The sequence below is a fragment of the Leptonychotes weddellii genome, chromosome 4, assembly GCF_054177405.1.
Source record: "Leptonychotes weddellii isolate Sample4059 chromosome 4, ASM5417740v2, whole genome shotgun sequence".
Taxonomy (NCBI): Eukaryota; Metazoa; Chordata; class Mammalia; order Carnivora; family Phocidae; genus Leptonychotes; species Leptonychotes weddellii.
The window spans coordinates 32,319,868-32,339,324 of NC_138372.1; the positions used below are offsets into that span (position 1 = coordinate 32,319,868).

At 54.9% G+C, this 19,457-nt stretch overlaps 1 protein-coding gene and 1 non-coding gene across 12 annotated transcripts; both read right to left on the minus strand.

Moving 5' to 3' along the window:
* Positions 1-369: 369 nt before the first annotated feature.
* Positions 370-485, minus strand: LOC115939035 (U5 spliceosomal RNA). The gene has a single exon (XR_004073996.1). It is a non-coding gene; the product is annotated as a U5 spliceosomal RNA (small nuclear RNA).
* Positions 486-4,150: 3,665 nt separating this feature from the next.
* On the minus strand, positions 4,151-19,293 carry PTCH2 (patched 2). 11 transcript variants are annotated; one of them, XM_031022854.2, is made up of 22 exons: positions 18,966-19,293; positions 18,322-18,463; positions 12,796-12,985; positions 12,620-12,689; positions 12,343-12,434; positions 11,526-11,721; positions 10,801-10,922; positions 10,498-10,645; positions 10,290-10,421; positions 10,047-10,202; positions 9,872-9,964; positions 9,196-9,321; positions 8,980-9,098; positions 8,517-8,865; positions 8,045-8,357; positions 7,812-7,954; positions 7,544-7,724; positions 7,111-7,391; positions 6,863-7,000; positions 5,541-5,683; positions 5,356-5,455; positions 4,151-4,941 (listed from the first exon to the last, which is right to left on the minus strand). In XM_031022854.2, the coding sequence occupies exons 1-22, from the start codon at positions 19,035-19,037 to the stop codon at positions 4,675-4,677; spliced, it is 3,573 nt and encodes a 1,190-aa protein (XP_030878714.2). In that variant the 5' UTR covers positions 19,038-19,293; the 3' UTR covers positions 4,151-4,674. The 11 variants fall into 11 exon arrangements, 9 of the variants coding, with proteins under 9 accessions (XP_030878714.2, XP_006729052.2, XP_030878711.2 ...); XM_006728989.3 differs by having other exon boundaries at positions 18,322-18,514; XM_031022851.2 differs by lacking the exon at positions 18,966-19,293 and having other exon boundaries at positions 12,817-12,985; positions 18,322-18,945.
* Positions 19,294-19,457: the final 164 nt, after the last annotated feature.

Below are 19,457 nucleotides of genomic sequence, written 5' to 3' on the forward strand. Positions count from 1 at the left end.
GTAGGGAACTACTGAGCTTACTTACCCTTCCTGCTTTATTTCAAGCCAAAAATATTGGGAGGAACATGAAAGACTTCTACCTTCTCTTTCTGGTCCTTCCCCTCCCGAAGAGTAAGTTGGGATAACCTACAGCTGAGTACTACAAGAAACAAAATCGCAAAAAGAATCTAGAAAAGATAACCTATAGAAAGGCAAAAAAAACACTGACGCGCAAGAACATTTTGCCCGAAATATTCTCACATAGCACCAATCTAGAACGTAAACCTATATATAGAAAAACAAACTCTAAATTAGATTTTCAACGTAGTTCTTTTTATAACTAGGTGACTCAGAAAATCGTCAGATCTTTTTTTTAAACCATGAAAGAAAAAGCCTCGTTCAAAGAGGCCTCAAAAATTCGAGTAAAAACTCACAACTGTTTCTCTCCACGGAAATCTTTAGTAAAAGGCGAAAGATTTATACGATCTGAAGAGAAACCAGAGTATGCTCTCCCGCACCTGCTTGGAACCTCCTAGAACAATACAACACTTAGCACAATTATGGTTGTTCAGTGTCTGCACGGTTCGTGCTCCCTGCCTGGAATTTGTACGGATCATGTATTTCTAACAGGCAGTATGCCCTACAACAGTGCACAAATCTCCGTGGGGCTGGAACTCCAGCAGCGTGAAACTGTCCCTTCGTGGTGCACCATGGGTATGCAAATCACAGGCGGCTCCCGGCTGGTGGGAGACACCAGCTGTCGCGGGGAGGCGCCAGGAGTGCTCTGCGGTCTGCACGGGAACCCGCGCCAGGTTTGCCTAGAGAGGTAAGGGTGCTTCCCGCTGGTGCCGGGCCGGTGTCGAGCCCTATACCGGGGTGGACTGTTAGTCCCAATTGTTGAGGTGCCGTCTTATCATTGCACACCCGCAGGGACCCCCCCCCCCCCGCCCCGTGCTGGGACAGAAGCAGAAACGGTAGAGCAAAGACACTCAGGGGCCATGGGACCTCCGGGGAGGCAGAGGTCCTCCCTCTTGCAAGAGATGGCATCCAATTTATTTATTTATTTATTTTTTTAAGATTTTATTTATGTATTTGACAGAGAGAGAAAGCGAGAGCAAGAACACAAGCAGGGGGAGTGGGAGAGGAAGAAGCAGGCTTCCTGCTGAGCAAGGAGCCTGATGTGGGGCTCGATGTGGGGGCTCGATCCCAGGACTCGGATCATGACCTGAGCAGAAGGCAGACACTTAACGACTGAGCCACCCAGGCGCCCCATCATCCAATTTATTTATTAAAGGATGGCTCCATCAAGGAGGAAAAGTGTTCTTAGCAGAGGGAACTGCCTATGTGAAATCATAGGAGATGCACACCGACAGTAATTCAGCCTGCCTAGAGTGTAGTGTGTCTGAATGAGGGTGGGAGTCTGGCTGGGCACTGTCTGGGAGAGAGCTGGAGTGATGGCAGAGGCTAGAGCGAGTTGCCTCTGGAAAGGGCTTGGATTTCATCTTGTCCATGATGGGGAGCCATGAAAGGGTATTGAAGTCAGAGGACTGAGTAGTGTGAGGTGCCACACAGGGTGGGCTGCCCTGCAAGCCCTGGGACTTGTCTCTGGGACTGAATGTGATTCGTGCCTCTGGCCTGACCATTCTTGGGACAGTCCAACTCCAACTGGCTGGAAATCCATTCAGTTGCTACCACACCAGGACGCACTTCCATGTTTCAGGGTTATTCCCTAAGCAATCAGAGCAAAAACTTTCAGCACAGCTAATAGCTACACAAACTACAAAACTGGAGAGCACTGGGGCGCCTGGGTGGCTCAGTCGTTAAGCGTCTGCCTTGGGCTCAGGTCATGATCCCAGGGTCCTGGGATCGAGCCCCACATCGGGCTCCTTGCTCAGCGGGAAGCCTGCTTCTCCCTCTCCCACTCCCCCTGCTGTGTTCCCTCTCTCACTGTTTCTCTCTGTCAAATAAATAAAATCTTTAAAAAAAAAACAAAACAAAACTGGAGAGCACTTATGAGATACCAGGTTATTTCTTACATAAATGATTTCATTGAAAATCCTGAGGGAAAAAAAATAGCACCCTACAGGATAGGCTCTGATCTTCCCATTTCATAGATGAAGACACAGCACAGTGATGTTAGCTAGCTTTTCTAGGCCACTCTGCTTGTAAGTGGCACGGTGGGCTGACATCTTTGACACTATTCCAGCTAGGTGAGCTCTCCTGCTCCACCCAAAAGCTGCTCCATAGTGACCCAAACACGGCCGGACTGAAATCCAGCCTCCATCCCTGGCGCATACTGGATGCACCCCCTACTCTAGGTTCAAAGCCAACTACTCACTTCTTTTAGGTCTTGTTAGACATTTTGGTGTTTTGTTTTTTGTTTTTTTAAAGATTTTATTTATTTATTTGACACAGAGAGAGACAGCGAGAGAGGGAACACAAGCAGGGGGAGTGGGAGAGGGAGAAGCAGCCTTCCCATGGAGCAGGGAGCCCAACGTGGGGCTCGATCCCAGGACCCTGGGATCATGACCTGAGCCGAAGGCAGACGCTTAACAACTGAGCCACCCAGGCGCCCCTGCTTTTTTTTTTTTTATGATTTTTTAAATTTATTTGAGAGAGGATGAGAGAGAGAGAGCATGGGGGGGGTCAAAGGGAGAAGCAGACTCCCCACCAAGTGGGGAGCCTGATGTGGGACTCGATCCTGGGACTCCAGGATCATGACCTGAGCCGAAGGCAGTCGCTTAACCAACTGAGCCACCCAGGCGCCTGGCATTTTAGTGTATTTATTTATTTATTTATTAAAGATTTTATTTATTTATTTGACAGAGAGAGAAAGCACAAGCAGGTGGAGCGGCAGGCAGAGGGAGAGGGAGAAGCAGGCTCCAGAAGAAGCAGGCTCCTTGAGGAGCAGGGAGGCCGATGCGGGGCTCGATTCCAGGACCCTGGGATCATGACCTGAGCTGAAGGCAGTCGCTTAACCAACTGAGCCACCCAGGCGCCCCATTTTAGTGTTTTTCAAAAAAGATTTTATTTATTTGACACAGAGAGAGCGAGAGAGAGAGAGAGAGCGAGCACACACAAGCAGGGGGAGTGGCAGAGGGAGAGGGAGCAGGCTCCGCACTGAGCAGGGAGCCCGATGTGGGACTTGATCCCAGGACTCTGGGACTATGACCCGAGCTGAAGGCAGACGCTTAACCAACTGAGCCACCCAGGTGCCCCTATGTATTTTAGTGTTGATTCAACTGCTGTAAGTTTGTTTATGTATTTAATTAATTAATTTCATATTTAGTCGGAACGTGATTTTCTGGCCTTTAGCCTGGTGGGAGGGATATGAGAAGGCAGTGCTCTGAAGGTGGGGTTGTTCCTGGTGAGTGGGTGACTGGAGCACAGGGTGGATATTTGTGTCTCTTGAGACTGAGCCCTGGAATAGTTGGGGAAGGGCAATAAAAGGCCTCTCCCACTTCCTAGGGGGGAGGTACTCTATTCTAGCCTGCGGTGTAGCCAGAATCTTCAAGGCCTCTGTACAGTGGGGCTATATGACATCACAGAACGAACAGCTTAAATACAGCACCTCATTGGCTGCTAGCACAATCTCAATTTCTGAACAGTTCCCGCACTCATCCATCCCCTGGCTGTCTGGCCAGAGATGCCTCTGGGGCACCAGACAGCTGACTTGCAGAGGCCTCTTGCCTTAGGTTGGTCTAGACATAAATCTCCTAAAATATCTCCCCAGACCCTGCTATTTCCATCTCTGCTTCAGCTGGCTGCTTTCCCTATCTGCTTCCTCCTCACCTTCTACCTGTTGCCTGGCTCTGGCCCTCCACCCATGCCCCCCATGCTGCTGAAACAGAAGGGTGGGCAATGAGCTGGAGAGGTGTGCAGGGCTGGATTATGATAGCTCTGAAAGCCACACAGTAGAGTTTGACAACAAAAACATTTGTATCATTTCATATACTAAGCACTTAACCCAGGTCCTCTTACCAACTATATGATCAACATGTTTGCTGAACATCATCTTCACTTGCCAGGTGAGTAAATAGACCCAAATTACGTGACAAAAATGGGGCCTTTCCCAGGTGCTACTAGAGCAGCCCCAGGAACTTAGACTAGGACATCTCTTTACTCTCAAACTCCCGTTTGTTCAAAAGAAAAGCACCAAAGTCAATTGAGATGAGTTCATATAGAATATATTTCACTCTTTAAAAATAGAACTTTCAGCGTAGCTAACATCTATACAAACTACAAAAATAAACATCTTCATATAAATAATTTATGTGGTAGGATGTGGACAGAGATGCAGACAGCCTACTCAGGAGTTACCAAGCATGGGGGGCCAGGCCTCACAAAGGGTGCTAGAGGGCTCCTCCGTCTTGGTCTGCTAGGGGCCAGTAGCAAGGGGGGGTGGCGCGGGGCGCGGGGGGGGGGAGGGCCAACCGCAGCCCGAATTGCTGGCTTCTCCCCGCACCCGGACAGGCCCAGGCACACAGAACCCGGCGTGCGAGATGCTCTGAGCCCAGAGGCTGGTGGTCTCGAATGGCAGCAGGGAGGTCTGGGACGGCTAAGGCAGGGGACGGCATGCAGGCGGACAGTGGCAGCCAGGCTCTCCGGGAGTCCGTCCTGCAGTCAATAACCCACCCATTGCTTCCCAGTGACTTCACGTGGCCCAAGCAGGGTCTCCAGGCTTCAGGCACTCTTTCACCCAGTGGCTGGACATGGTCCCCTAGAACTGAGGCTGCTAGGGGCGCTGGCAGCTGGTGTGGCAACAGGGGACCAAGGGGGCTCATCGGAGGCTGGATGGATGTAGGCACCAGGCAGTGGGGGTGGGTGGAGGGCCACCGTCACGGAGGTAGTCACTCTGGCAAAGCTCTGGGGCAGGGTGGGGGACAACCCCCACCTGAGCCCTCCTTCCTGTGGAGCTGGGGGGCTGAGGACCTCTGGGCTCTCCTTGTACATCTGTACCACCTGGGGGAAGACACCAGTCCCAGTGAGCCCAGGGGTCCCGGGACCTTAGTCCCCTTCAGCAGCTCACTCGTGTGTCACCATGATCGTTGGGAAGCTGTTGCCCTTGTTGGCTTCCAGAAGGATCCAGAGCTGACAAGGGACAGGACGTTAAGGCCTAGGACAAACCCTGCACCTTGCTGTGGGTCCTAAACGCCAAGGTGGGTCCCATAAAGAAGCCAGGAAAGCTGAGGGGCAGGGACATGGTGTTGGGGCCAAGGGAGAGGCTACCACCCTCAGCTGATCTCATAGGGAGGGTCCTTGTGAGTTGAGTCCTGTCTTTTGGCCACTGAGGAGATATTTTTTCTGGCTCTGACTCTTCCCTCGCCTGTCCCACGCCATCCCCTGGGCTGGGAGCAGGGGGGAGGGTATGGTCACCTCTGGTGGGGGGCCCAGGAGGGACAGCAGCACGGGCAGCAGCACGAGCCCATGGAGGAGGCCCAGGAGCGTGAGCACTGTTAGCACCACGAAAAAGTACCTGTGTGGGGGGCAGGTGGTCAGCCCGGGCAGCCCCTGTGGCCAGCGCAGGCAGGCTGCACCTCCCCGCCCCAGCCCTCCCCTACCTTATGATGAAGTCAAAGTTGGACCCAGCAAGCATGAGCAGACCCAGCAATGTGGAGACGGCCCCATCGGTCACTGGAGCAAATGTGCACTCTAGGGCACAGGCAGCCCGCAGGTTCCGGCTACCCTGGGTGGTCAGGAAGCCCTGTGGGGGCAGAGAGGCCCTGTAGCTGCTCCTTGGCCAGCCAGGCCCCCAACTTCTCATCTGTCCCTAGGGCTCCCGGGCCAGGTAGACTGAGCTGGGAACTGTCCAGGAAGTATGCATGAGTCTATTTAGGTAACACTGGATACGTATCCGGTGAGACCCAGAAGTCTAGAATAGTTGGCAAACAAAGCCCGTCACCCGTTTTTGTAAATAAAGTTTAGGTGACACGCAGCCATACGCATCCATCCATGGACATATTATTGTCTGTGGCTGCTTCAGTGTTACCATGGCAGGAGCCCGCGGGGACTCTGGCCTGCCACGCCTAAGATATTTGCTGTCTGGCTCTCTACAGAAAAAGTTTGCTGATCCCGGTCCAGAAGTCCAGCAGGATGGACACGAAAGTGGTCACAGTTACTTGTTCGGATGGGATTTCAGAGGATTTCTAATTCTTTCTTTGTACTTCTCCACATGCTGACTTTGCCCCCCTCCAGGGAGTGTATATCGTTCTTGTAATCAGAAGGACAGGGCTATTATGGGGGGAAAAGGAAGGGAGCTGTTTGTGGGGTCTAGCCAGCCTTGTGTCGGTGCTCCCAGCTCCCACTCCTCCTCGGCCAGAGAACCCAGAGCTTTGGGAGAGGCCGAGGCTCTGTCTCGGAAGAATCCCTCCTTTACTCACGTTGCCATCTGGCTACCATCCTGTTTCTCTGATCCCTTCACAGTAAAACCATCCAAAAAACTACTGGTTCCCATTTTCTCACCTTCCATTCTGTCCCCATTTCGGTCAGGCCTTTGTCCCCTCCTCTCCGCTGAAATGGCTGCTTATTTATTTATTTATATGTTTATTGTTTATCTCTACACTATAGGATATAATCTCCTTGAAGGTAAAGCCTGTCTGTATTGCTATTGCACCCAATTCTTTTTTTTTAAGTTTATTTATTTAAGTAATCTCTATACCCAGCGTGGGGCTCCAACTCATGTCCCTGAGATCAAGAGTCACATGCTCTACCAAATGAGCTAGCCAGGCGCCCCTATATCCCCAATTCTTTTTTTGGGGGGGTGTGCCTGAACAGGGACTCGAAACCAGTTCTTAAATAGTACCTAGCACATAGTAGGTGCTTAATAAATATTTGTTGAATACTGAATCAGCTGGTCCACCCCTCCCCCAGTGCCTGTGCTCACCAGAGCCACGTGGACCGTGAACTCAACACCAATGCCTACAGAGGCCACAAGGATCACCACGGGGATGGCACTCAGTTTGATGCCCAGGAAACCCATGATGCCAAAGAGCTCCACAGTCATCATCGCCAGGACCAGTACCTGGGGAAGGCAGGGCTCACCCAGGGCTCCTGGGAGAAGGGACGATGGGCAGGGTGGGGCAGGGTCGGGGAGCCATGGGTCTCTCTCGCCTCATCCCTGCGAGGACTCACTATGAGGCCGGCCGTCCAGGGGTTGAGCAGCAGCAGGGCACAGACGAGGAAAGTGCATACCAGCAGGATGCAGATAGCCAGCAGGAAGTAGCGCCGCAGGCCCAGATATTGCTCCCAGAAGAGGAAGGGGGAGCCGGTGGGGTAGGCACGCACCCCGGCCCGGCCTGCCTCGGCGCACGCTGCCCGGGCCCCCTCGATGGCCTCCACGAAGTCTGCGGTCTTCTGGAGGCCATGCAGTAGGAAGGGGAACTGGGCAAATTCCAGGGGCTGGGCTGCTGGGACTGTGGAGGTTAAGGGGTAGCAGGGAAGGGGGGGTGGCCAGTGAGCACGGAGAGCAGTGGGCAGGGCCTTAGGGTAGGGCCTGTGTGGGCCCAGGCTGAGGCTCTTGCTGGGCTCCCCCCGCCGGCCCCCGCCCCACCCCCTCGGGACTCACTGCGAAGGTTCTCCCCGGTGGTGTCATACTTGTCATGTAGCCACTCGGGAGGTGGGGGGTAGAAGTTGGCCTGTGAGGCCGCCAGGCCCAGCGGGTCACTGCTTACCCACATGGTCAGCCCCACGTAGAAGAGCTCGGGTGGAATCAGCCCCTCCTTATCTACCAGCTTCCTTGTGGTCAGCTGCAGAGGCAGAGAGGGCTGAAGGTCTGGGCCCACGAGGCCTAGAGGCCCTCCCTGCATCCCGACCCTTCCAGCCCCGCTTCCAACCTGGCTGAAATCCAGAGGCTCTTGGGCATCCCCGGTCTGGATGAGCAGCTTGTAGGCCAGCGCCCCATCCTCCGAGCCGTTGCGGCACGAGTGGTGGCTGATGCGCCCGGAAGCCCAGTCCTGGTCAAAGGCAGCCTGGATCCCTAGGGGAGAACGAGGGAGTGTGCATTAGCCTGTGGCCCCAGGGGCTCGGGCCTGCGGCAGCCCTCCCTGCCAACTGCCTTGCCTCTCACCCTGTAGCCAGTTCCGGTAATAGTGCAGCCAGGTGCGGGGCGCCTGGGTGGCAGGGGGGGGCAGCACGGCCTTGAGAGAACTGAAGCGCTGGTGCAGATCAAAGAGGGCGCGTTGGGAGTGGGCGTAGTCAAAGCCACCCTGTGTCACCAGGGCCACCTCGTACAGGGAGAAGTACCTGAGCTGGGCGCTCAGGAAGGCATGCTCCTTGGTGCCCCGAGGCACCACATCCGTCAGGGCCAGCCCGTCCTGCACCAGCGTGGCTCCGTAGAGGCTCAGGCCCAGAAGAGCCCCAAAGAGCACCAGCACCATGGCCTGTGGGAAACGGCAACCAAGCTGGAGGCCCAGGGATGCCCCCCCACCCCCGCCCCGCGCGCTCAGGTGGCGGGCTCGGCCCTCTGCCCTTCTGGGGGCCCAGACACACCTAAGCCTCTGCCCTGGCTCCCCCCCACTTCTCCAGGCCTGGGGCCTCACCTTGCTGTGCGCCTGGAGCAGCCAGGGTGCGAACTGATAGCGGGCGAAATGGGCAAGACTCCAGCGGGCACAGGGCAGGGAGCTGCAGGTTGCCTTTTGCCTGGTCCCCTCCTCTTGGCTTAGGAGGTCCCGTGTGGACCCTCCTGGGCTGAAGAGCTCAGAGTCCAGTGGGTCGGAAGGTGGGGGCACCAAGCGGGCCCGGGGGGGCAGGATGGTGACAACATGCGGGCTGCTGGCTTCGCAGTGGGCGAAGGCTTGAACTGTGGCCGTCAGGTGGGCAATGCCCACTGGCCCTGTCCCATCCCCTAGCTCCCGGGGCAGAATCTGAATCACCCGAGCAGAGCAGGGCCTGGAAGAGGCAGAGAGCGCGGATGACAGGTCTGTGAGGGTGCCGGTGAGGGGACGGGGCGGGGCCCCGGAGGTGAGGGCTGGCGGGCCGGGGGTGGGGACGCAGGGACAGTACCTAGAGAAGCAGCAGAGCACGTCAAGGCGTTGGCAGTGGCGCCGGCGCAGGTCCAGGCTGAGGACCGCCGGGAAGACAAGCATCACGGCTGCGAAGTTGCAGCCGACCACTATGGCTGCCTGGGGGAAGGACGGGGGGATGCAAAGGCTGGGTGAAGCAGGCCCCCGGCTTCAGGCTGCCCCCACCGGGCGACGGGGCCCTTTGCTGAGGCCTCACCTGCAAGGAGAAGGCCCGCAGTGCAGGGATGGGAACGAGGGCGGCCATGAAGAAGGCCACCATGTGGTTGATGGATGTGAGCGCCACGCTGGTCCCCGTGCGCTGCAGACACTCACCTGTGCGCTCCTGTCAGGACAGGGGAGGAGCCGTGGGTCCCCAAGGTAGAGCGGAGGGGAGGCTTGGGAGCTTGAGATGGCAGAGGGGCGACAGTAACCACACGGCAGCTCACACTTACGGAGTAGCTCACACACGTCACGCACACTGTTGCAAGCATTCAGCCGGAGTTAGCACCGATCCTCACCACACCCTCACGACACAAGCACTATCGTCACCCTGCTACAGATGAGAAACTGAGGCACAGACAGGTTACCAGCCTAAGGTCCCCTAAGCCAAGAGGCTCTTTTTTTTTTTTAAACATTTATTTATTTATTTGAGAGAGAGTGAGAAAGCGTGGGCGAGCATGAGCAGGGGGATCGCGCAGAGGGAGAGAATCTCAAGCAGGCTCCCCGCTGAGAGCAGAGCCCAACACGGGGCTCGATCCCAGGACCCTGAGATCAAAACCTCAGCCGAAATCAAGAGTTGGACACTTAGCCCACTGAGCCCCCCGGGCGCCCTGACCAAGAGGCTCTATGATGAGCTGCTTCAGACGAGCCCAGGCTGGAGGATGAGGCCTCACCTGGAGAGGGGTGCCAGGGGGGGCCTCTGTGAAGGCATGTGCCAGCAGGAATATGTCATCCACACCGATGCCCAGTGCCAGGAAGGGCAGCACCTGGAGGGGCACGGGGGGGTAGGTGGAGGAACCGAGTCGCCTGGACCGTGGGCCCCGAGTCTGCCCTGGAGTCCTGGTGTACCTGGGTAGTGGCGGCATTGAAGGCGATGCCAAGCAGGGCGCAGAGCCCAAGGCCCGAGGCCACTGCCAGGGCTACCAGCAGCACCCCTGCAAGGCCCACCGCACCCTGGGACTGGGCACAGTCCCAGCGCAGCATTGTCACACAGGCATAGGCTAGCTGTGGGGAGAGAGGGCACAGGCTCGCACGGCAGTTCCCGGGGGGCACCGGGCGGCGGCGGGGCAGGGCGCCGGGAGCAGGACCCACCATGAGCAGATAGCCTCCCGCCACGCGGGCAGCACTGACTTCAGAGAAGGCGTGCAGGATGTCATCCAGCGTGGTGGAGGAAAAGGCGTGGATCTGCTGCGATGAATTCTGAGGCAGGGCCTCCTGAGCCAGCTGGAGAGACGGGGTGGATGTGAGGGGCAGGAGGGGGCGGCCTCAGGGCACCGCCCCTGCCCAGCTCCGCCCGGACCTGCACAAAGCGCCGCTGCCAGGCTTGCAGCACTGTGCCGGCCCGCTCCTCGCTCCAGCCGATGTCATGCGTCTGGTAGTCGCCTCGGAAGTGCTCATACAGCTGGCGTGGACTCATCAGCAGGAAGGTGCTCTGCAGGGCCTCCGCCCTGGCGGCGGGTAGGGGAGAGCTGGGGGTCAGAGCGGGCCGGAGCTCCCAACGGGGGCTGCACGGGGCGGGGGCGGGGGTTGCTGGAGCCGCCTGGAATCAGAGCGCGGATTCCCATGCCTGGGGCCCCCTTGCCAGCCCCCAGGGAGGCCTTACCTCAGCAGCTGTCCTCGGGGGTCTCTGGAGATGCCCCCCAGCAGCAATTCCTCCTGCCAGTGCATAAACTTGTGGGAGAAGCCGTGGCAGCCCCCACTCAGCTCCTGAGCCACATTGGGAGCCTGGAGGGGGACAGGAGAGGCCCTGGCTGTGGGTAACTGGGGGCCCCTGGGATGGTACCTCCAGGAGCCACGCCTGCCGTGGGGCTCTGTAGCCTGATGTGGACATAACTATTCTCCAGAGCCTCTCGCCTACTCTGAAAGTGAACAGCTCTTGTCCTGCAGAGAGGAGGCCACAAGCGGAAGCAGAGGCCTGGAAATAGGCTTCTGGGAAGAGCTGGAGTAACTTTGGTGGGTTTTGGAAAAAGGTTCACTTCACAGGGCCACAGAGACACTCAGGAAACTAGATATGATACTTGTGCTTAGCTCATTTGTCCTCAGTTTCTCTGTACAAGTCTGCTTGGATGAAGTCCAGCGTTCCTGGGCTTAGAAAAGTACAAAGGGATTCATATACCACGTGAGGGTTCCTTAGGAAAACTGAATGGGAAGGGAAGAGTCTAGGCATCTAGCAGAATGGGGGCAGGGTAACAATGTCCAGGAAATGGGAGGCAGAGCACAGAGCACAATTTGCTCTCTCCCAGAATAGAGGAACACATGAGGAGGGGAAAGAGAAGGAAAACAGCCTTTCCCTGGCAAACCTGGCCAGCAAACCTGGCTGGCACCCACCTGCTTGCCGTGATGGTTAGGGGCACTAGGCGGGCAGTGGAGATCGTCAGGGTGAAGACAGGGCCGCCCCACATAGGCCTGGCCCACCTGTGCCTTGTCTAGCAGCTCCCGGAAGCCCTCGAGGGAGGCAAAGGGGCCCAGTTCCTCCAGCAGCTGCTCTGGATCCAGGTTGGTCCACTGGATGTCAGGACGGCCGCTGAGGGGAGAGCCCGTGGTTGGTGAGGGTAAAGGATCAATTCCCACCCTCCAAAATGCTGCTGGGGACCCCTGCTGTACCCCACCCTCCTCCTAGCTGCTCATTCATCCCTCTGTATGAAGGGTCTGCAATGCTGAGCTTCCCAGAACTCCCAGGCTACACCAGTCTGCCAGGTGGCTGCACTGAGATGGACATGAGGATGGACAGTTCTTAATACATGGAAAAGGCCGGAAGAGCCCCACCCAGTCCCTGCCCAAGCCATCCACCTTTGGTTCTAATACATAACCACGTGGACACCTGCCTCTAACAGCTTTTCTTTCTGGCCTGTGCAACAGCTTAGCTCATACCTAGTTAACTCTCTTGGGCAAAGTCGCTTTCTGGGGATCTTTTTTTCTCTTTGTTCTGTTTTGTCTAAATAAGACAAGTCTGCCTTTCCTTCAGAGGCCAGGAGAAGGGGGATGTGGAGAGAGCTGTGGGGCATCCTGTGCTCTGGCCCTGGCCTAACAGGTGGCTTAGGCCCTCAGTAAGGTTTTGATCATCCTCTTTATGCCCACCCTCTCTTCTGGGCGGGCGTCCCGGCCTAGCTGAAGCAGGGCCCGGGAGTGGCTGTGGGGCACTCACGGCAAGTAGGCGGAGCCCCCTTGGAGTTTGGCTCCCTCCCAGAAGCAGTCGAGGGGGGTGAGGATCACGCACGGAAACAGCTTCTCAATCATCTGCCAGGGACAGCCCAGGCCACATCAGTCCTGTCCCTGGGCTCCTTTCTCCACAGTCTCTGTAGGACGTCCTCGGTAACCCCCCACCTCCCAACTTTTAACCTCCCCGTCTCTCAGGGCGCCCCCCTACTTGCAGAAAAAGTTCTCCCTCGGCCCAGTCTCAAAGAACAGCTCAGGACACTCACCCGCTCAATCATTCCATTTTCAATTAGGGGAATTCCTGACTTGTAGCAGATTTTGTTCAAATCCCAGGACCTGAAATGGCCAGGGCGCAAGGGATCAGCAGAAGAGGCGGATTCCCACGCCAGCCCTGCCACAGCGCGCCTCACTCCCAGCTGCTCGGGGACTCAGCCAGACTCACTTTCCATAGAGTGATACTTGCACTTTACTGGCGGTGAGGGCTGCCTGGAGGTGGAGGCCAAGTGCCTCAGGTGTGAGGACATTCTCCCCTTCCTGGAGTGGGGTCTGTATCAACATCTGGGAGGTGTATGCAGCCTCGTCCCCCAGCTTCTCCTTGGTGTAATGTAACTCCTGGCTCACCCGGCTGCCCACTGCCAGAGCAGAGAGAGAAAGCTGGGGTCCGAGCTCTGGGGCTGTGGGACCCTCGCCGGCTGAGGCCTCCCACGACGAGTGGGAGAAGTGCTCTGAGAGGAACCCCTGCTTTTTCCTTGATGGTCGTGCTGACTCCCCAAGCTCCTGGCACTCCGCTTAGAATCTGGAGCTTTGCGTGCAAGTGAGAGACACCTCAGCTGGATGGAATTCTTGTGTCGTCTAAGATTTAAACAGGAACCAGGATGGCTCGGTGTGGGGCAAATTACTTCAAAATGAGAGGTCAGTAGGAGTTGGGCCAGGGCTGGGGTTACGGAGGTATCCCGGTAAGGGAGCCCTCACTCAGCCCCTCTGTGTTCTGGTGAGGAAGACAAGGAGGGACAAAAGGGATCAATAGGGAGGCTGCCAACGGGAGGGTCTCCTCACAGAGCAGGTCTAGTGCTAGGGCTGGTTCCTGGGTCAGGCTGTCTCAGGCAGGTGCTTTCTAGCCATACATCTTTTTGCAAATTGTTATGCCAAGAGGGTAGGGATGGCAGTGTCTGGTAATAATGGGCCCTGTGGGGGCACAGGCGGGGGGGGGGATCAGACAGACTTCAGTGGGATGCTGTCAACATGCTGCTTCTACTCATGTAAGAAGTACCTGGGATCACCTGGCAGAGGTGACATCAACGTGGGCCAAGGGGAAGAAAGGGTTCCAGACCCCAGATCTCACTGTCCGGGCAACAGGGAGGCCCAGTGCCAGGCCTGCCTCAGGCTCCTTGATCTTGGCACCCATCCAGTCCTGCATTGTGGGGGGTGGGTGGGCAGGGGTGCTGTGAGGGGACATGGCCTGAGTGGGGTTTGGAGGAGGGCAAGGGCAAGGGCCAAACCACCGCTGAGGCTTTCTGGACTTGGTCTGGTCTTAGGCCCAGTTCTGCTGCCACACATCCGGGGCCTCTTCCTGCTGGGTTCCTGCCACCCCTGGGGCCCACACGTACACCTTCTGTGAGACTCCAGCCCCACCTGTGATCGTCGTGCTCCCCAATCTCTTTTTCAAACCCATATAGTCTCCTCACTCGTGAGAGCTGCACACCCTTAGTAACCCCCACTGCCACACACAAATTTACCCAGATGCTCACACCTCCCCATTCAAATCACATTCCTGGCCCTCCCTCACAAATACAGTCTTACTAAACCATGCTGCGCACGTCCACCATTTTCTTCCTTCCCTGACTCCCCACCCCTCCCCAGGCCTGCACTGCAGTGTTTATTTCACCAGGCTTAGGCCAGAGGTGCCACAAGGAGGGACAGGAGGGGACAGAAATAAGCTCCTCATAGTAAGTGAGTTTGCTGAGGGGAGGGAGGCACAGGAGAAGGAAGGAACCCAGAAAGAGCTATCAAGAAAGCAAGAGAAAGAAACACTGGAAATGTAAAATACAGCATCAAAGAAAATAAAGAATCCTCAGAAAAAAATGAGGCAAAGGAAAAAGTAAACCTCAGCTGACAACAGTGATGATGACAGACATGAGGACAGATGAACTGGGATGTACTGTGAGGGCAAGGAGAGACAGCAGGTGTAAGGGAGAACCCAGAGGCCCTGGACACATCTGGCCTTGAGCTTGGGCTCTGACATTTAGCCTGTGCTTGGGGCAAATGACTTAGTCTCTCTGCCCTCAATTTCCTCATCTGCCAAATGGGGATAGGGCCTACCTTGGTGGAATTAGAATCAATGCAGGTAAAGTACTTAACTGCCCAGCACAAAGTAGGAACGGATAAGGAATTATTATTAAATGGTTGCTGGGAAAGAGATTGTGGGACAGAAAAATGAGAAAGAACTGGAGCAAAAAAGACTGAGTGGGGAGGAAGGAGGAGAACAGGGGAAGGAGACATCAAAATCAACACATCTTTTAAAAACTTTTGGGGGCGCCTGGGTGGCTCAGTCGTTAAGCGTCTGCCTTCGGCTCAGGTCATGATCCCAGGGTTCTGGGATCGAGCCCCGCATTGGGCTCCCTGCTCGGCGGGCAGCCTGCTTCTCCCTCTCCCACTCCCCCTGCTTGTGTTCCCTCTCTTTGTCTCTCTCTGTTAAATAAATAAATAAAATCTTAAAAAAAAAAATTAAAAAATAAAAAATAAAATAAAAACTTGTACCTTTACAAAAGGGAGACTATAACTTGTTAGCCAGCATGGAAAATGAATCCACGTTATAGGTAATCCTACAATGGTAATATATATAATCCTATATTATAGGTAATATGAATTAAAACAGCAATAAATTACCATCTATCAATTTAGCCAAAATAAAAATAATGATGGCCTTCATTGCTGGCTTATAGGAGTGTACTCTAACCTACCACCAGAGTGTAATTTGGTATGATATTTGGAAATGAGAAATGTTCATAATCTTTGGTCCAGAAATTTTACATGTAAGGGCCTGTAAGCTATTGTAGTGATGCAGTCCTTCTCTGAGTGAATTGGGAGCCATGGTAGGTTTTGAGCAGAGAAGTGAGGTGACCTGACTTTTTCATCACCTAACAATACATTCTGGAGCTGAGCTGTGAATGAATAGGAATTGGCCAAGGGAAGAAGTCTGGAAAAGGCATTCTGGACCAAGTAGGTGTAGGGAACTGTCAAAGGCTCAGCATTGCTGAGTGAGGCAGAGACAATGCTGGAGAAGAAATCAAGAGTTAGGTTGCGGAGGGCCTAGAATGTTTGCTAAGGAGCTTGTACTTGATTCTGGAGACTGCCCAGAACCTCGTAGAAACTGGTGGAAGGGCTCTAAGCAGGGGACCGACTTGGCCAGATTTAGATACACCACAGGAGGGCAGTGTGGAGACAGATCAGAAGGTGAGTCCTGCAGAAGATTGGTCACTTCTCTAACAGACTTTGATTTTGTTGGCCATCCTCTGAAAGGCCCAGTGATTCAGAGAAGCTGGATCCCTCCCCAGCCTCAGGGGCTGAAATTTGATTAGTCAATCACAGTAATTCCACTGCCTTTGCCAAGTGAACGGTTTAGGCATAGCTCCACAGTTCTTGCCAAAGTGACCAAATGGGAAGTCAGCTGGGGGGCTTCTGGTAAATTTTCCCTCACTTCCAAAAAGGGACCATTGCAGTAGCCACTTGGGACAAGGAGGTGATAAGCCTGAGGACAAAAGCCCCACATGCTGAAGAAGGCTTAGGGGAAAGGAAGAACCTGGGTCCTTGCTGATGTCCTTAGGTTGCTGAATTAACCATCCTGGAACTGCTCTGTCTACTACCAGATTTCCTGTTCTTCCTTCCTCCCTCCCTCCCTCCCTTCCTTTTTTCCTCTTTCATGTGGCGAAAAGCATAGTAAATGATATAATCAGGAGTGTACGACCAGAGACTGAGAAAGGCCTCAACTAGAGCAATGGCCACAGGGTGAAAAGGAGGGGTCTGTTATGAGAGAAGTCAAGAAAGAAGAATTTGCTGGTTTAGTAACCAGTTAGGTAAGCAAGGAGAACTGAGGCTGACTCCCAAGGTTTCAGCCTTGGGTTTTTGAGTGGATAGTCGTTCCATCAATTGATATGTTTCACCCTGCCTTCTAGATACATGTCCCTTGTTTTCAGGGACAGCTCCAATTTCAAGCCATCTCAGTCATTGTTCCTGTAGGTACTAGTTGGGCTATAATGTTGTGGGGTTTTTTTGGTTGGTTGGTTTGTTTATTTATTTATTTATTTATTTATTTTAGAGATCAATCTATCTCTGAGCCTTTTAGCTTTACAATTGATCGGGAAGGACGAGTCACATTTTGTCTCTCACCATGGCAAAGCTGGAGGGGGCCCTGAACTCTGATTGCCAGTGTCCTGCTTCTTTCTTTGCTTTCCGTATTAGCAAAACAGGAAAGGAATAGAGAATACTCTTTAGTCTTCGCCTTGATCAGCTCCTCGTTGCCTAGGGCATGGCTGGGAGAAGCCTCAACTACGGATGTACAGAGAAGAAATCAGGTCAGGATCACTGCTTTTACCTCACCCCAGCCCTAGCCGATACGGGACACAGCAGTATTCTGAAAGAAAGGAAAAAGGCCTCGGAATAGGCCACCACCCTTTTACATCACCCATCCACAAACAGCAGCAAAGATCCAGTGGGATCTAGCCTGTCCTGTGCTGGAGAGCAGGAGAGAGGATGAGGAACATGGAGGTTCAAGCCATGTTTAGATGGGAAAGATCTGGGAAATGAAGAAGGAGGAAGAGGGGGAAGACAGCTTCTATTGTGGCAGGAAATCCAACAGTCATTTGGGACCACCCAGGCAGCTGCGGTGTGGGTGGGGGTATGTGTGTGTGCATGTATGCACATGTGTGTCCTGGGGCTGGGGGCAGGCAGGCAGGCAGGCAGGCACAGAGAAACATCTGCTCTGGACCCCAGGGCTGGCCTAGAGTGCGTATGGATGTGTGAGCCTGCAGAGGGCTGGGGTAGGGTGGGGATGGGGTGTGGGAGCCCAACAGGCAGGCAGGCAGGCTCCAAGAAACATCTGCTCTGCATCCTAGGGCTTGCCAGCATTTGAAATAACTCAAGGGTGTGAGATTCTAACCTGGCCCTGCCTTTGGGTGTGGGCCAGGTCTGGGGGAGGTTTGGGGGGACCCACCAATGCAAATTTCCCAGGAAAGAACAGAGGAGAGTTTGACTCTATTGAAGGGCTAGCATATGAAACCAGCCCCCAGGAAAGGAGGGTTATGCCAAAATTATTAATACGAAATCATTTTTACCTAATGCTTCCATTAGGAAGTGAGGATTTGGTTGCATCTGACCTCGCTGTTGCCTCAAAGTGTAGACCCTGCGCCACTTTTTTTCTACTAAATGGTTGCAGGGGGCCTCGGTGTACGGGACTCTAGGTGCATGGGACCTCTCCATGGAGGCCTGCCAGATGATTTACTCAGTTTCCCCAGCCCAGTTGTAATTTTCTTGACTCTCCTGATCAGCTGTGATCTCTCCCTGCCTTATCTTACTCAAGTAATCATACTCTGCTCTATATTCTACTGTATGTTATATTGCAGCACATATTTTACTCTCCTTGCTACTGAAAGATTTTGGTTGCCTTTGCAAACACTGCCATGCAGTAAAAAAAACACACATAAAAAGTTGGTAATAATTGCTAAACAAACACACAGACACACAAGCTCACAGGTAACTATTCTATAGACCTATTCACAGGACTCCATCATCTGCACATGTCCATTTACAAGTGTGGGAGGGAGTACTGCTCCCAGATGCCCAGGCTCTGGCAGGCATGTACCCTCTCCAGACCCAGGGCCGAAGCCCCTAGAACTCAGTAGCCAGCTCCTCACCCTGTTCTTGTCTTGGGCTCACCATACCCAAGCAGCTATGACTAGTGTCCACAACTCACCTTCCACCCAGAGCTGTTCTAGGTCTGTCTCAATGATGGCCACGCGGAGACCCAGTGCCAGGGCTCCAAAGGCCAACAGGCCCAGGAACAGCACTTTGCCACAGTGTCTCTGGATCCCACAGCCCAGAGAGAAGAGCAGCCCCTGGAAGTAAGCACGAAGCCAGAGTGGAGCCTTCAGGCTCCCAGCTAGGATCTGGGATGGAAAGAGAAGTGTCAGCCAGGCATTACTGTAACAATGCATGAAATCCTCCCCTTTTCTCCTTATGTGCACCCTCTGCCAAGCCCCAGCTTCTTGGTTTCTGGATGCAGGACAGGTAGGACCTACACAGAGTCCCAAAGATGGAAAATATTTAACTCTATTCCTTGTCTCTCCCGCCCGCCCCCCATACATACCGGAGGAAGGCACGGATACTTTTCTGAGAATAAGATACATATGCACACATCTGTTCTCAGGTGGACAGAGGTGAAACCCAGACACAGTCTCACCGGCCAGATGCCGAGAAGACACAGAAAGACGCACACACACCCTTAAGGGGTGGGCTATAACCCTGCGCTTTAGAGACATCACACCTCCCAGAGTGACAGACCTGGGGGTCTCAAGACCTGGTCCCAGTCTTTCTCCCTCTGGTTTCCCGTCCACTCACCTGGGGTGATGCGGCTCGAGCTGGGGGTGTATAGCCAGGGGGCAGCTCCTGGAGTGGCGGCGGCCGAGCCATGCCGGCGGGGATGGGGGGCGTGGGCGCCCCCAACCCGCGTTATCTGGGATTCTCCATAAGCTGGCCTGGTACCCGGGTACCGCGGAGGCCCGCGTCGGGACTCCGCGGGGCCGCTTAGGCGCGGCGTGGGTGAGGGTGGGGTGCCGGCGTGCCGCGGCGGCTGCGTTGGGGTGCCGCAGTCGGCCCCGCGTGCAGGCAGAGCTACCGGCCCGCGACGCCCCGCGCGGCTGGAGGTGGAGAACGCAGTGAGGAGGAGGCGTCCTTAGCTCCAGAAAAAGGGAGCGGGCCGGGACGACGCCCTCCCATTGGCTGAGGGGTCCGCAAATTACCCGGAGCCGCGCGGCCGGATCCGCTGCTAGGCGACGGCGCCGCGGGTGGGGGCGGGGCAGGAGACCACCCAGGCAGGGCCACCCCACGCCT

What these genes read in the sequence shown, in the direction of transcription:
- PTCH2 (XM_081818323.1), bottom strand. Translation starts at nt 18,886, where the DNA reads ATGTCTCTAAAGCGCAGGGTTATAGCCCACCCCTTAAGGGTGTGTGTG. An exon ending in TTACCGGAACTGGCTACAGG is followed by an intron (nt 7,955 to 8,044) that starts GTGAGAGGCAAG and finishes GTTCTCCCCTAG; the next exon opens with GGATCCAGGCTGCCTTTGAC. An exon ending in TCCTGGGCCCCCCACCAGAG is followed by an intron (nt 4,942 to 5,355) that starts GTGACCATACCC and finishes GTCTTCCCCCAG; the next exon opens with GTGGTACAGATGTACAAGGA.